Raw genomic sequence first — 14,140 nt, forward strand, 5'->3', positions numbered from 1 at the left:
CATTTCCTCACCACCTTCCTTGTGGTGGCACTCCTACTGGGCAGCACCTCCGGGACAGGTGTGGAATCTCAGGTAAAGCAGCACCTGGAAGTCCCACGACGCACTCTGGCCAGTTTATAAGAAACACCTACTCTTTGCTTCTGTTCACTGTGGTCTATAATGGACTTGTTGATGTGGGTCTGTGTGACTGTATGTGTTTGGGCAGGAGAACCAGGTGCTTAGAACCAGACAGAGGGAACCACAGCACACATTGCCTCAGGTGAGACCCCCTCCCGTACACCACAGAACACAAAGTTTTTTTAAATAAACATAAACATGTCGTTTTTAGGAGACTGTACATTTCTCAGCCGAATGTCTGTTCTGATTAATGAGCGGAGAACCTTAACTTATTTAAAGAACCCATTTCCCACAGTTCTCCTGTACTTTATTACCCCTGAGCTTCTCTTATAGACCAAGAACTATTTCTGCATAAACCTCCTTTTATTCTTTACAGTCACACTGATCCTGTTCCTGCACTGTGTCTTCAGTCTGAATGGGTGGGGCTAAACTGCTGAATTAGGCTGAATTAGTAAATGAAGACTGTGAGAGCTGGAGGTGTAAACCCCGCCCAGGGGGGAACGCTGAAATCGGTTCAGTTCAGTGTCTGATCTTAATCTGATTCTGATCCGAGTCTCCTGTGTGCTGCAGATCCAGACCACAGGAAAACCTTTAACATTTGGCCTGAAGTTCCAGAAGTGTGCTGAGGTACTGCAGCTCTTCTTCTCCTTGTCCCCTCACCGCTACGCTGTTAGAGCTACGCTGTTAGAGCTACGCTGTTAGAGCTACGCTGTTAGAGCTACGCTGTTAGAGCTACGCTGTTAGAGCTACAACGTCTAGAGCTGCACTGATAGAGCTGCACTGATAGAGCTACACTGTTAGAGCTGCACTGATAGAGCTACACTGTTAGAGCTGCACTGATAGAGCTACAACGTCTAGAGCTGCACTGATAGAGCTACACTGATAGAGCTGCACTGATAGAGCTACACTGATAGAGCTGCACTGATAGAGCTACACTGTTAGAGCTGCACTGATAGAGCTACAACGTCTAGAGCTGCACTGATAGAGCTGCACTGAAAGAGCTACACTGATAGAGCTGCACTGATAGAGCTACAACGTCTAGAGCTGCACTGATAGAGCTACACTGATAGAGCTGCACTGATAGAGCTACACTGATAGAGCTGCACTGATAGAGCTACAACGTCTAGAGCTGCACTGATAGAGCTACAACGTCTAGAGCTGCACTGATAGAGCTACGCTGTTAGAGCTACACTGATAGAGCTACACTGATAGAGCTACAACGTCTAGAGCTGCACTGATAGAGCTGCACTGATAGAGCTACACTGATAGAGCTACAACGTCTAGAGCTGCACTGATAGAGCTGCACTGATAGAGCTGCACTGATAGAGCTGCACTGATAGAGCTACAACGTCTAGAGCTACACTGATAGAGCTACACTGATAGAGCTACACTGATAGAGCTACACTGATAGAGCTACAACGATAGAGCTACAACGATAGAGCTACAACAATAGAGCTGCACTGATAGAGCTACACTGATAGAGCTACACTGATAGAGCTACAACGTCTAGAGCTGCACTGATAGAGCTACACTGATAGAGCTACACTGATAGAGCTACAGCGTCTAGAGCTGCACTGATAGAGCTGCACTGATAGAGCTACAACGTCTAGAGCTGCACTGATAGAGCTACAGTGATAGAGCTACAGTGATAGAGCTACACTGTTAGAGCTACGCTGTTAGAGCTACACTGATAGAGCTACAGTGATAGAGCTACAGTGATAGAGCTACACTGTTAGAGCTACGCTGTTAGAGCTACACTGATAGAGCTACACTGTCTAGAGCTGCACTGATAGAGCTACACTGATAGAGCTACACTGATAGAGCTACAGCGTCTAGAGCTGCACTGATAGAGCTACAACGTCTAGAGCTACGCTGTTAGAGCTACAGCGTGTAGAGCTACAGCGTCTAGAGCTATGCTGATAGAGCTACAGCGTGTAGAGCTACAGCGTCTAGAGCTATGCTGATAGAGCTACAGCGTGTAGAGCTACACTGTTAGAGCTACAGCGTGTAGAGCTACACTGTTAGAGCTACAGCGTGTAGAGCTACACTGTTAGAGCTACACTGTTAGAGCTACAGCGTGTAGAGCTACACTGTTAGAGCTACAGCGTGTAGAGCTACACTGTTAGAGCTACAGCGTGTAGAGCTACACTGTTAGAGCTACACTGTTAGAGCTACACTGTTAGAGCTACAGCGTGTAGAGCTACAGCGTGTAGAGCTACAGCGTGTAGAGCAGTGTACATCTCAATCTCAGTCTAATCTAATCTAATTCCTGGGGGTTGTGTTTTGTTTCAGGTTGAAACAGGAAGTGAGGTTCCACAGGTGAGCTTTTACCTGCTCATCACTAACCCTGCCGAGGGAGTCAACCTATCACAGCTCGGCATCCGCGACGCCGTCTCTGACATCATGCTCCTGCAAACCAGCGGCAATGTCCAGGAGAGAGGATATCAGACCTTTACTGCAGACTCACTGCCTGGTACGCACACACACACACACACACACACACACACACACACACTCTCTCTCTCTGGTCCTGTGATGACACACATGAATTTGAGTCATTTAGTGTTCCAGAAAGAATATTAGTTAGTTCATTAATGTGTGTGTGTGTGTGTGTGTGTGTGTGTATGTGTGTAGCTGGCTCCAGTTATGTAGTTCAGTACTCAGCGAGTGTAAAAGGCAGCAAGAACAAGGTTCTGTCTCTACCAGCGTTTCTCACCTTCTCCAACGCCTCACAGGTAAACCACACCCACTGGCCATACTCATACTGACCACACCCACTGACCTACAATTTATGCTGCCGACTCCTGGATGAAAGGGATCCGAGGGTTAGCCGCTACGCTCTTTGTTTCTGTGTGATGCGGAAGCGCGTGAAGGGAACCGGGTTCTGGACAGACAGCTCGCCTTCATCCGACACTCTTCTTCAAACCATCCGGTGTAGAGAGACGCTCCTGTGGGCGGGTTCTCTAGTGCGTTTGCTCATTCATTCACTCTCACACACTCATTCACTCTCACACACTCATTCACTCTCACACTCTCACACTCTCTCACTCTCTCACACTCTCACACTCATTCACTCTCTCACACTCTCACACTCTCTCACACTCTCACACTCATTCACTCTCACACTCATTCACTCTCACACTCTCTCACACTCTCACACTCATTCACTCTCACACACTCATTCACTCTCTCATGTGGGCAGGTTCTCTAGTGCGTTTGCTAAAACTGCAGCGCAGAATCAAACAGAACCGGAACAAGGATATGCTACATATACACTCTCACACTCACTCACTCTTACACTCACTCACACTCACTCTCGCACTCATTCACTCTCACACTCATTCATTCACTCTCACACACTCATTCACTTTCACACACTCATTCACTCTCACACACTCATTCATTCACTTTCACACACTCATTCACTCTCACACACTCATTCATTCACTTTCACACACTTATTCACTTTCACACACTTATTCACTCACACTCATTCACTCACACACTCATTCACTCTCACACACTCACTTTTGCACTCTCTCACACACTCACTCTCACACTCACACACTCTCTCACACTCATTCACTTTCACACTCACTCTCACACTTATTCACTCTCACACTCACTCTCGCACTCTCTCACACTCATTCACTCTCGCACTCTCTCACACTCATTCACTCTCACACTCATTCACTCTCACACTCTCACACTCATTTACTCTCACTCATTCACTCTCACACACTCACTCACACACACACTCTCACACACACACTCTTTCACACTCATTCACTCTCTCACACTAATTCACTCTCACACACTCATTCACTCTCACACACTCATTCACTCTCACACTCATTCACTCTCACACACTCATTCACTCTCACACTCATTTACTCTCACACTCATTCACTCTCACACTCATTCACTCTCACACTCATTCACTCTCTCACTCTCACACACTCACTCACACACACACTCTCACACACACTCTTTCACACTCATTCACTCTCTCACACTAATTCACTCTCACACACTCATTCACTCTCACACACTCATTCACTCTCACACACTCATTCACTCTCACACACTCATTCACTCTCACACTCATTCACTCTCACACACTCATTCACTCTCTCACACTCATTTACTCTCACACACTCACTCACACACTCATTCACTCACTCTCTCTCACTCACTCTCACACACTCATTCACTCACTCTCTCTCACTCACTCTCACACACTCATTCACTCTCACACACTAGTCTCGCTGGTGTACTGAACAGTTGAGGAGCAGAACTGTGAGGATGATGCTGATGATCAGTCTTTGACAGATAGAGAAAAAACAAAGTGTGTTTAGAGTTAGCGGTCATTTCTGAGCTGTTCTGCGGTTCTGTCCTGCGTAGTGATGACTGGCCCTTGTTCACGTGTGGCTCTGGGCTGAAGAGTTTCTGGTTAACTGTAGAACTTCTCTTCAGTGCTAGATCATCATTCCAGCCTCAGTCTGTGGAAGATGTGCAGTGTCCTGTTTGAAGCACAGATTTCCTGCATTACAGCTCAGTGTTGCTGCAGTCCTTCAGTCCGAACGTGAACACACCCTGCAGTGAAATCTGGGCTTCAGTGGGTTTACCGAACCGCTCCCAGTCTGACCACAGCTGGTAACATCCTGCTAACGTAACGAGGCTGGGGGCAGGTCAGTTAGATCAGTCTTGTCAATAAATGACCATTGATCCAGAGAACCTATAAATATAGATTATGTTATATAATAACAACATCAGTGTAGTGATTCATTTTGATCAGTTAATTGATTGATTGATTGATTGATTATGTTTTGTTTCTCCAGAATGACATTAACTTATTTGGACCTGTAGTAGCAAACTTCACTCTGAGACTGAACACTACTGAAAAGGTACACACACACACACACACACACACACACAAACACACATGTATATTCTGAATGTGAGCCTGTTATCTGTGCTGTGTGCAGCAGGGGGCAGTGTGCACTAACACAATACTGAACTCTGCAGCATCCTCAGTCAGAATCAGTCAGGTGAAGAGCTCTGTGCTGAAGGAGGGTTTCCCTAATGATGTTAAACTATGTGTGTGTGTGTGTGTGTGTGTGTGTGTGTGTGTGTGTGTGTGTGTGTTCTCAGGTGTCTGTGAACCATGCCCTGCACTTCGCTGGGTTCTGCGGAGCGCTCGTCGTCTCCACACTGCTGTTTTCTCTCACCCTGTTCTCCACCAGCTGCCTCTACACCAAGCTCTGCACACACACACCCCAAAACAGGGTACCCCCCCAAAAAATAAATAAATAAATAAATAAAAAACAGGGTACACACACCTCTCTGAGAACAGGTGCTGATGATTTTGTAATGTTTCTGTCCTTCAGAGGAGATGGGTCCTCAGTGGAGGGGCGGAGCCAGAGGAGGGCGTGTGTAATATCAGTGAGTCAGCAAATGAGGAGGCGGCATTTGAGGATAAAGTTGTAGACATCATGGCACTGGAGGACCCACAGAACATGTTCCAAGCACTCAACAAGTGAGGATCAGACACCCCTAACATTCATTCATTCTCATTTCATAAAAGCCTAATCCCTAACTTTTAACTGAGATCCCTTAATACCTAACCCTTAATCCCTAACTTTTAACTGAGATCCCTTAATCCCTAATCCTTAATGCCAACATTTAACTAAGATCCCTTAAACCCTAATCCTTAATCCCTAACTTCTAATTGAGATCTCTTAATCCCTAACCCTAAATCCCTAACTTCTAATTGAGATCCCTTAATCCCTAACCCTAAATCCCTAACTTCTAATTGAGATCCCTTAATCCCTAATCCTTAATCCCTAACTTCTAATTGAGATCCCTTAATACCTAACCCTTAATCCCTAACTTCTAATTGAGATCCCTTAATACCTAACCCTAAATCCCTAACTTCTAATTGAGATCCCTTAATACCTAACCCTTAATCCCTAACTTCTAATTGAGATCCCTTAATGTTTAGTCTCTTAATCTCTTAGTGTTTTTATTATGTGTAGTAATTACTCACACATGCACATCAATAATGAAGCCTCTTCCTCCCTCTCTCTCTCTCTGTCTCTCTCCCTCTCTCTCTCTCTCTGTCTCTCTCCCTCTCTCTGTCTCTCTCCCTCTCTCTCTCTCTCTCTCTCTCTCTCTCTCTCTCTCTCTCTGTCTCTCTCTCTCTCCCTCTCTCTCTCCCTCTCTCTCTCTCTCTCTCTCTCTCTTTGTCTCTCTCTCTCTCTTTGTCTCTCTCTCTCTCTTTGTCTCTCTCTCTCTCTCTCTCTTTGTCTCTCTCTCTCTCTTTGTCTCTCTCTCTCTCTCTCTCTCTCTCTCTCTCTAGTCTGGAGATGTCCACTCTGATGCGGGGGGCATTGGGGGTGGAGTGTGTGAGAGTTCAGGTGGTGAGGGGTGTGTTCAGAATGCTGCTGGGTGGGGCCGGGGCGGCGGGGCGGAGGGTGGTAGCGGTGTTGCTGGGTCAGATGACGGGCATGGAGGGGAAGCTGCAGGAGGAACAGGGGGCGTGGCTGACCTCACTTGCTGCCCGGTGCTCCATGGAGACCCAGCAAGAGATGGAGACACTGCACCGTGCACACGCCTCCGAAAAAACACACGCTGAGAAAGTGTTACAGCACACAGAGCAAAAGGTAACACACACGCGCACACACACATACACACACACAAACACTCTTTCTCACAAATATTAAAGGATACCTGTGTACAGGAGCTGCTGGAGTGCAGGGTGCTGCTGGAGAAACTGCAGAAGATGGAGCAGGAGCATGTGCAGCGGGGGCTGCTGGCGAGGCGAGAGCAGGCTTCAGCTCGGGCCCAGAGACTCATGGCCATCCGGCGCAGAGCCGAGCTACACACCATCTTCACTGAGGAGCTGCAGGAAGCGGCCAGAACAGGAGAGCTGGACAATGACGCGGCCAACGCCCTGTTGCACCAATACTACACCTGCCAGGTGAGCTGACCTTCCAGTGTAGCTCCACCCATTCAGTCTACAGCAGTTTAGCTCCACCCAATAGCCAGGAAAGTGTACAGGTGTTAAATTCTGTCCCCTCTGTGATGAGACTGAGTGAGTGACCAATTCTTCTGCTTTTCCTTTAGAATCAGCTGGAAGAGGTGCTTGATTTGTTTGTGGCCAATCAGAGGGCGGCACTGAGCGAGCAGCAGGCTCAGAGGCGGTTCCTGGTGAAGGGTCTGCAGGGCCTGGAGGGGGCGCTGTGTGGTGCTTTTAGCATGTCCTCCCAGAACATTAATAGCTGGTTCGCTGAGATCCACAGGTACAAATTCATCCTGCTCCTCTTCGTCATCCTCATCATTCTCCTTATCATTCTTTGGGATTAGTTGGAGTAGCAGAACTAATCATCCAACATCAGAACCTCACTGATGCTCTCGTTGGGGCTTAATGCAATCAAATCTGAGTGAGTGAGTGTGTGAGTGAGTGAGCTTTGTTAGCTTAGCTTTGTTGCCATGGTTATCTTCTTAATAAGGACATCAATCAGGAAGGAACATCAATCAGACGTTAATTTGGACAGAGATGAAAAAAGGAGTTCCTGGTCAAACACTGGTGAAGATTAAAGAACAGAAATCACAGATGATTCAACCGATCACTGAACCGGAGCGAATCACGTCCCTGCTCATCGAACACAGAACATACGGAACACTAACATAGAACTTGAGCAGAACCTGAGCAGAACCTGAGAAATTCACAGAACATTAACCTGCTGTTTTGTGTTTCTTTACAAGTTTCAGTAATTTCAGATCAAAACACTGGGATCAGATCAGAGTAGATGCCAGAATAACTCGCCTCAGTAATCTGATTGGCTCGGCTACAGAACCGTCTCACCCCAGTCTGTATCTGTTCGGCTTATTTCCAGAACATTTACCGGCAACTTAATCCAGGTGGAGTGATTTTGTGTGATGGAGTTTCCTTTATGATGTGTGTGTGTGTTTGTGTGTGTGTGTGTGTGTGTGTGTGTGTGTGTGTGTGTGTGTGTGTAGGGAAGGTGTGCTCTCTAATCAACAGTGTGAGGAACAGTTGGAGCGCGCTCAGTTGGAGCTGCTGAGGGTCAAACAGGTGTTAAAGGAAACACTGAGCCATCAGCGCAGCGCCGCCCACTGTGACATCATCAAGGGGAGGCGGGCGCGTATATCTGAGACGGTGAGCGCTTACCTTCAGACTGTCCAAACTAAGTCCGTACCTTCACCTTAACCAAACTGCTCAAACTGACAAAAACATCTGACAGCAGCAGAACCAATCAGAATCTCTGCTTAGATGGGGGCGGGGCAACGCGGTCAAACTCTGTAGTAGAAAAAAAACTCACCTGGACTGTGAGTGATGTGGCCCGTTCTCTGATCTGCAGCAGTGGGGCAGTAGGATCCACTGCAGGCTGAGAGTTTAGCACCGGTAGTGAGGAAGAGGGAACTCGCTGTATAACACAGAACCTGAGCAACACACAGACCCATAAATATCCCAAAATATCCACTGTACTGACCATCATTACAGCACTGCAGGCCCGTTATATATAAAACTCATGAGATGCAGAGTGTGATCCAGAGTAGTCTTCGGAGGGCGCAGCAGCAACAGATAAACCTAAAATGAAATGTACAGAGTTTCATCTGTAGAGAAATAGTTCTGCTGCTTGGTATTAAATGTGTGTGTGTGTGTGTGTGTGTGTGTGTGTGTGTGTGTGTGTGTGTGTTTAGCTGTGTGAGCAGAAGCGTGAGCAGCAGGAGCTGGAGGAGATATGTGAGGGTCCAGTAGGTCAGTATTTGTCACGGTGGCAGACCCTCCTCTCCGCACACAGCACACACTACTCAGAACTCCTGGCACACCTGGACCAGGAGGCTGCAGAGGAAATGCGCAAGGTACACACACACACACATATGTGTATCAGTTTGGTTCTCAGATTATGTGATGTGGTGTGTGGTGTGTGTGCTGGCTGACCACTGCTGTGTCCTGCAGGTGCTGCTGGGGGTGCTGCAGGAGGCTGGGGTGGAGTTGAGGGCAGTGGGTGAGGGGGTGGCTCGGTCTCTGCAGGCACTTGGGGTCCCACGCTGGCTGCTGCAGCGGCAGGTGGGGGACGAGGCCATGTCTAAAGCCCAGCAGAGGCTGCGTGAGCGGTGGAGGGAGGCAGCAGCGGCTCTGCGGGCAGCTCGGAGCTCCATCCATCAGCACAGAGAGCAGGAGCTGCAGTGGCAGAAACACCTAAGACTCAGACTGGACCAGTACTGCAGGTCCAGATTAAGCCTGATATCTCGATTCCATTTTTATGATATGATGCTGTGTGTGTCACTAGTCAAAAGTTTTAAAACAGTTTTTCCAATTCCTATAGAAATTTAAGCTCTTTAAATCCAGAGACCTCAGATGCCCCAAAGGTCAGGGGGTTAAAATTCCTCAACTCGACCCAACTGGTAATGAATGTAAAACGGGTTCTGACGTCGTTGGTTAAGAAACAAGCCACAAGTATAAACACACCCTTCACGGCTAGAATCCGGAGATGGAACGGGCGAGGGTGTGTGTGGTGCTTAAGGGCCAGGAGGAGGAGTTCGGGGGCATGGTCCGTCTCCCATAATTTTGTGATGTCATCACTCCACTAAGTGGAGCTCTTTCCTTTAGAGAAACTCCAGATAAAGTGGGGTAAGGACCGAAGAGGCTGGACACTGAAATCCACAACCGACAGTTTTTGAGAGAGCACGCTTGTCTGGGCCGAGCAGCGCCACCAGGGAACAAATTGGGGGTGTTCTAAAACTTTTGACCAGTAGTATATTTAGACATAGTGTGATCTGAGATAACTGGCCACAGAAAGGTGTGTGTGTGTTTAACTCTCTCCTCTATGCTGTAGGAGTGTGTGTGGGTCTCAGTGGGCCCTGTCAGAGGCAGAGCTCATGCGGATAAGGTTGGAGTGTGTGAAGTGTGTGTGTCGGTTGGATCGGTGCCTGGTGCTGTCGCATACTCTCACACGGGCCAGACTGTACACCGCACTGACTGACCCCCCCAACCAGCACACTCCGCCTGACCTCAACACTGACCATCAGGACCCCTGCGGGACCCTCACACACACACAGGTGAGGCGCTCTCCCTCTTTCTCTCATCTAAGCACTGGATCTGTCTGAGAATGAGAGAATCATGCACTTACTGGCCAAAGGTATGTGGACACCTCCTGTTCCTCCAGAGTTCCTCCTGAAATCAAGAGCACACTCACTGCAGTAACAGCCTTTACTCTTTTTGGAAAGCTTTACATTAGATGTAGCAACATTGCAGTGAGGAGGATTTGATTGTACTCAGCCCAGGTAAGCAGAGGTCAGGTTCTGGTGGATGATTAGTTCTGCCACTCCTGCCTATCCCAAAAGTATTGGATGGAACTTCATCATCACTCCAGAGAACCCCACAGCTCGCGGGGCATAGGCACAGTCTGCAGGGGGGGGTTGTGTTGTTGGTGAAGGTGGTGTTGTTGGTGAAGGTGGTGTTGATGTTGAAGGTGGCGATGAAGGTGGTGTTGATGGTGAAGGTGGTGTTGATGGTGAAGGTGGTGTTGGTGTTGTTGATAGTGAAGGTGGTGTTGATAGTGGTGTTAATGTTCCCAATTGCGGACTGTCTGTCTCCCTTTCTGTGCAGAAGGTATTGACTTCTACAGAGCGCCCCCTGGAGGCTGCGGTGAATGCTGCAGAGCCGGGAGACGTGCAGAGCTTCAGGAGGAAACTGGAAGAGAGGATTCAGCTCCTGCAGAAGAAGAGAGAGGGAGAGAGCAGCACAGTGGAGGAGCAGGTGAGGACCGGAACCTCATGAGCAACCAAAATCACCAGGTTCACCACCAAACACCTCTCTCTCTCTCTCTCTCTCTCTCTCTCTCTCTTTTTCTCTCTCTCACTTTCTCTCTCTCTCTCCATCTCTCTGTCTCTCTCTCTCTTTTTTTCTCTCTCTCACTTTCTCTCTCTCACTTTCTCTCTCTCTCTTTTTCTCGCTCTCTCAGGTGTGTATGCGCGAGAATGAGGAGGAGCAGGTGCAAGTGTGTGAGGAGGGTGTGGGGGTGGAGCTTGCAGTGGTGCAGTGGGAAAGGGCGGAGAGAAGGAGCAGAGTATTAGAAACACACACTGCACTGCTCACCGTACACACACTGCTGCTGCAGCACTTGCGACACACACACAGCGCACAGCAGCTCTCACACACACTGCACACACACAGCCTGGTGAGTATAAACACACACACACACACACACACAAGCTGGTGAGAGCATAAAGACATCTAAAGCTCCTTTTGATGTGTAGGCTTTAGAGGAGGCGGAGCTTCAACTGCAAAAGGAGGAGGCGGAGTGGGAGGAGTTAGTGTTTGGGCGTGGCTCTGATGACATGTTGCCGGATGATGCAGATGATGAAGAGTTATTCAGTTATTCAGTAGATAAAAGCTGCAGCCTGGTTGCCAACCTGCAGGATGCGCTCTATAAGAGACAGGAGCTCATACACACTCTTACTGCCAGGTGAACACACACACACACACGCACACACACACACATACACACAGGAAAATAGAAAGTGCTATATAGCATTATATATGCTGTGTAATCCTCCATACATGTGTGTGTGTGTGTGTGTGTGTGTGTGTGTCTAGGTTGCAGGAGGCGGGTCGCAGGCAGCAGGTGATGGAGGATCTGAGGGATCAGCTGGAACTGAAGCGTCTTTACACACTCTGTGACCAGGTGATCCCATGTGGGTGGGTGTCTGTGGGTGTGTGTGCTCATATAAGATCTGCTCTTGCAGGGTTGGTAAAGCTGTGTGTGTGTGTAGGACTTGGTGTTATCTGCGGAGCTTGTAAAGATCAGTGGTGTTTCAGTCGTGGTTCTTCAGGAGATCCTGCGCCTTCTGCTGCCTACGCTACCTGAAGGAGAACTACAGTCACTCATAGATGTACTCAGTCCTAAAGCAGGGTATTAGACACACACACACACGCACACATATACACACACACACACACACACACACACTCCAAACTGAATTGAGGTGTGTTCTGCAGACAGACAGCTGGACCTGGCAGAGAGCTGGTGGACAGACTGAGGAATGACATCATCAGCAAAAACTTGTCGTCCTGTTCCCAGCTCACTGACCAAGAGACAGACAGGTCAGTGCAGAGCGTGTCTGTGTGTGTGAGCTTTAAGGTGATTATGAGAGTGTTAATGATGTGTTGTTTAAGGGTGTCCGACACCACCCCCCTATTAGACACACACACACACACACACACACTCACATCACTGTCGGGACAAAATTCTGGATTTATTATTTTAGTTTTGCTTAAAATGTGAATATTTTACATCAATTAGCATAGAGCGTAGGAGTGAATTCTTCTACACACACCTCAGTCATCACACACACTCACCATGAACACACACACTGTTATGGTGCAGAAACAGGGGGAAGTCTTCAGGGGGATATGTCTGATTGGTGGGAGAATTGGTGGAGTGTTGCTATGAGAAAGCAGTTTACTGGAACCAGTTTAAGTACAGAACATATCTAGTACTAGACTGAACCCTGGTTCTAGATTATGTTCCACTCTCATCTCTGTAATCCTTTGATCTCTTTGTTGGCGAACTGTGTGTAAACGTGTCTCCTGGTGTGTTTTACTTCTCAGACTCCGGAAGAAGAAGCAGAACCTTGTAGAGAAGCTGTTCTCCAGCTCTCCTGCTGGATCTTCTAAAGGTAGACTGAAAATCTCTGCAGCACAGCTGGCAGCACCCAGTCGACCATCCTCTGCACCTGTCCAGCCTGCTCGTTCAAGGCCAGGGATGGGAGGGGCCAGGGCTGAAGGCGTGCGGCCTTCAGACTGCACACATGGTGATGAGGAGGGTGTGGCCGTTGAGAGTCCGGTGTCTGGAGAGAGACTGTTTATTTCCCGCAGCCCTCTGCCAGCACACCAGGAGCCCATGGAGCCCACCGAGCACCCTGAGCACCCCTCTCACCCCTCACTCCACAGCCGCAGGAATAAGAAAAGCTTTCTCGGCTTCAGAAAGGGAAGTGTAGCTCCTCAGGAGCAGACATGAGAGACTTTTCTCTGACCACAGTGTCAAAATATCAGGCTGTGTAATTCAGTATTCATAAAATACACAGTATGTCCAAATGTTTGTAGACACCTCTTCTAATTATTCAGTTGACCTGCTTTAAGGTTCCCTATTACCGACACAGGCGTTCACCCCCAGCTCTTTAATAAAAGCACTGACCAGTAGAATTAGTTGGAGTGTCAGAACTAATCATCCTACATCAGAAACTGACTCATGCTCTCACTCTCTTAGGGCTGAATGCAATCAAACACAGCAATGCTTAGCAACATGTTCTTAGTGTACAGCCAGGTGTGATTCTGACAGTCAGCACTGTGGTCAGTGTGACTCTGGATCTGCAGATGCTCTCAGCACAGTGAGGAGGGTTCTGATCTGCTCGGTTATGTGGTTGGACCCTCCTTCACCCCCAGCTCTTAATTGCAGCTCTGTATTAGGTGAGAGAGCGTCTTTCTGCCGTTAATGCAGCTGCAGGAGGAGCTCTCACTGTGCCCCTCTTACAGTGCCTTCACACATTCACACATTCAGAGGTGGGAAAAAAACATCCAGGTCCAGAAAGTAAAAATCCACCCCAGGACTTTGCTCCGACTGCCAGGATGACTCTGCTGCAGCTCAGCTCTCTTACACCTGTTTTTATTTCATTCTGTTCTGTTAATTTTCATAGTTTTTTTTATTAAAAATACCACAAGGAAAAACCTGTGTTGGGTACTTTGTTGGGTACTTTGTTGGGTACTTTGTTGGGTACTTTGTTGGGTACTTTGTTGGGCCACTGGACACTTCCTTCATCCAGGGCTGAATATAAACTCTGTTCAGTTCTGAATCCCACTGATGAACCCGGCCACGCTGAGAGCAGATCAAACCTGGGCTCAGTGTCTCTCAGTGAGTTCCAGAGATGGAGACAAATGCACTATATGTCCAAATGTTTGTGGATGAGCATTTAGGTACTTTGTACTACT

At 48.0% G+C, this 14,140-nt stretch overlaps 1 protein-coding gene across 8 annotated transcripts in view; it reads left to right on the forward strand.

The window, feature by feature from the left end:
- LOC140574117 (limbin-like) overlaps positions 1 to 13,879 on the forward strand; it is a 14,720-nt gene extending 841 nt beyond the window's left edge. For 6 of the 8 annotated variants that reach the window (XM_072693832.1, XM_072693833.1, XM_072693835.1 and 3 more), the window contains 22 exons: positions 1 to 72; positions 206 to 259; positions 688 to 744; positions 2,410 to 2,590; positions 2,752 to 2,852; positions 4,959 to 5,024; positions 5,272 to 5,406; positions 5,508 to 5,656; positions 6,479 to 6,782; positions 6,860 to 7,099; positions 7,246 to 7,421; positions 8,143 to 8,302; positions 8,848 to 9,009; positions 9,107 to 9,378; positions 9,987 to 10,209; positions 10,760 to 10,909; positions 11,115 to 11,330; positions 11,410 to 11,618; positions 11,750 to 11,837; positions 11,926 to 12,065; positions 12,152 to 12,256; positions 12,764 to 13,879. The exon at positions 1 to 72 is cut by the window's left edge. In XM_072693832.1, the coding sequence (XP_072549933.1) occupies positions 1 to 72; positions 206 to 259; positions 688 to 744; positions 2,410 to 2,590; positions 2,752 to 2,852; positions 4,959 to 5,024; positions 5,272 to 5,406; positions 5,508 to 5,656; positions 6,479 to 6,782; positions 6,860 to 7,099; positions 7,246 to 7,421; positions 8,143 to 8,302; positions 8,848 to 9,009; positions 9,107 to 9,378; positions 9,987 to 10,209; positions 10,760 to 10,909; positions 11,115 to 11,330; positions 11,410 to 11,618; positions 11,750 to 11,837; positions 11,926 to 12,065; positions 12,152 to 12,256; positions 12,764 to 13,172 (3,669 nt within the window). In that variant the 3' untranslated portion in view covers positions 13,173 to 13,879. Of the gene's footprint in view, positions 73 to 205; positions 260 to 687; positions 745 to 2,409; positions 2,591 to 2,751; positions 2,853 to 4,958; positions 5,025 to 5,271; positions 5,407 to 5,507; positions 5,657 to 6,478; positions 6,783 to 6,859; positions 7,100 to 7,245; positions 7,422 to 8,142; positions 8,303 to 8,847; positions 9,010 to 9,106; positions 9,379 to 9,986; positions 10,210 to 10,759; positions 10,910 to 11,114; positions 11,331 to 11,409; positions 11,619 to 11,749; positions 11,838 to 11,925; positions 12,066 to 12,151; positions 12,257 to 12,763 lie in introns of those variants that run through there. The other 2 variants (XM_072693839.1, XM_072693840.1) reach the window with 2 other exon arrangements.
- Positions 13,880 to 14,140: the final 261 nt, after the last annotated feature.

Source organism: Salminus brasiliensis, chromosome 12 (genome assembly GCF_030463535.1).
Source record: "Salminus brasiliensis chromosome 12, fSalBra1.hap2, whole genome shotgun sequence".
NCBI classification, from domain to species: domain Eukaryota; kingdom Metazoa; phylum Chordata; class Actinopteri; order Characiformes; family Bryconidae; genus Salminus; species Salminus brasiliensis.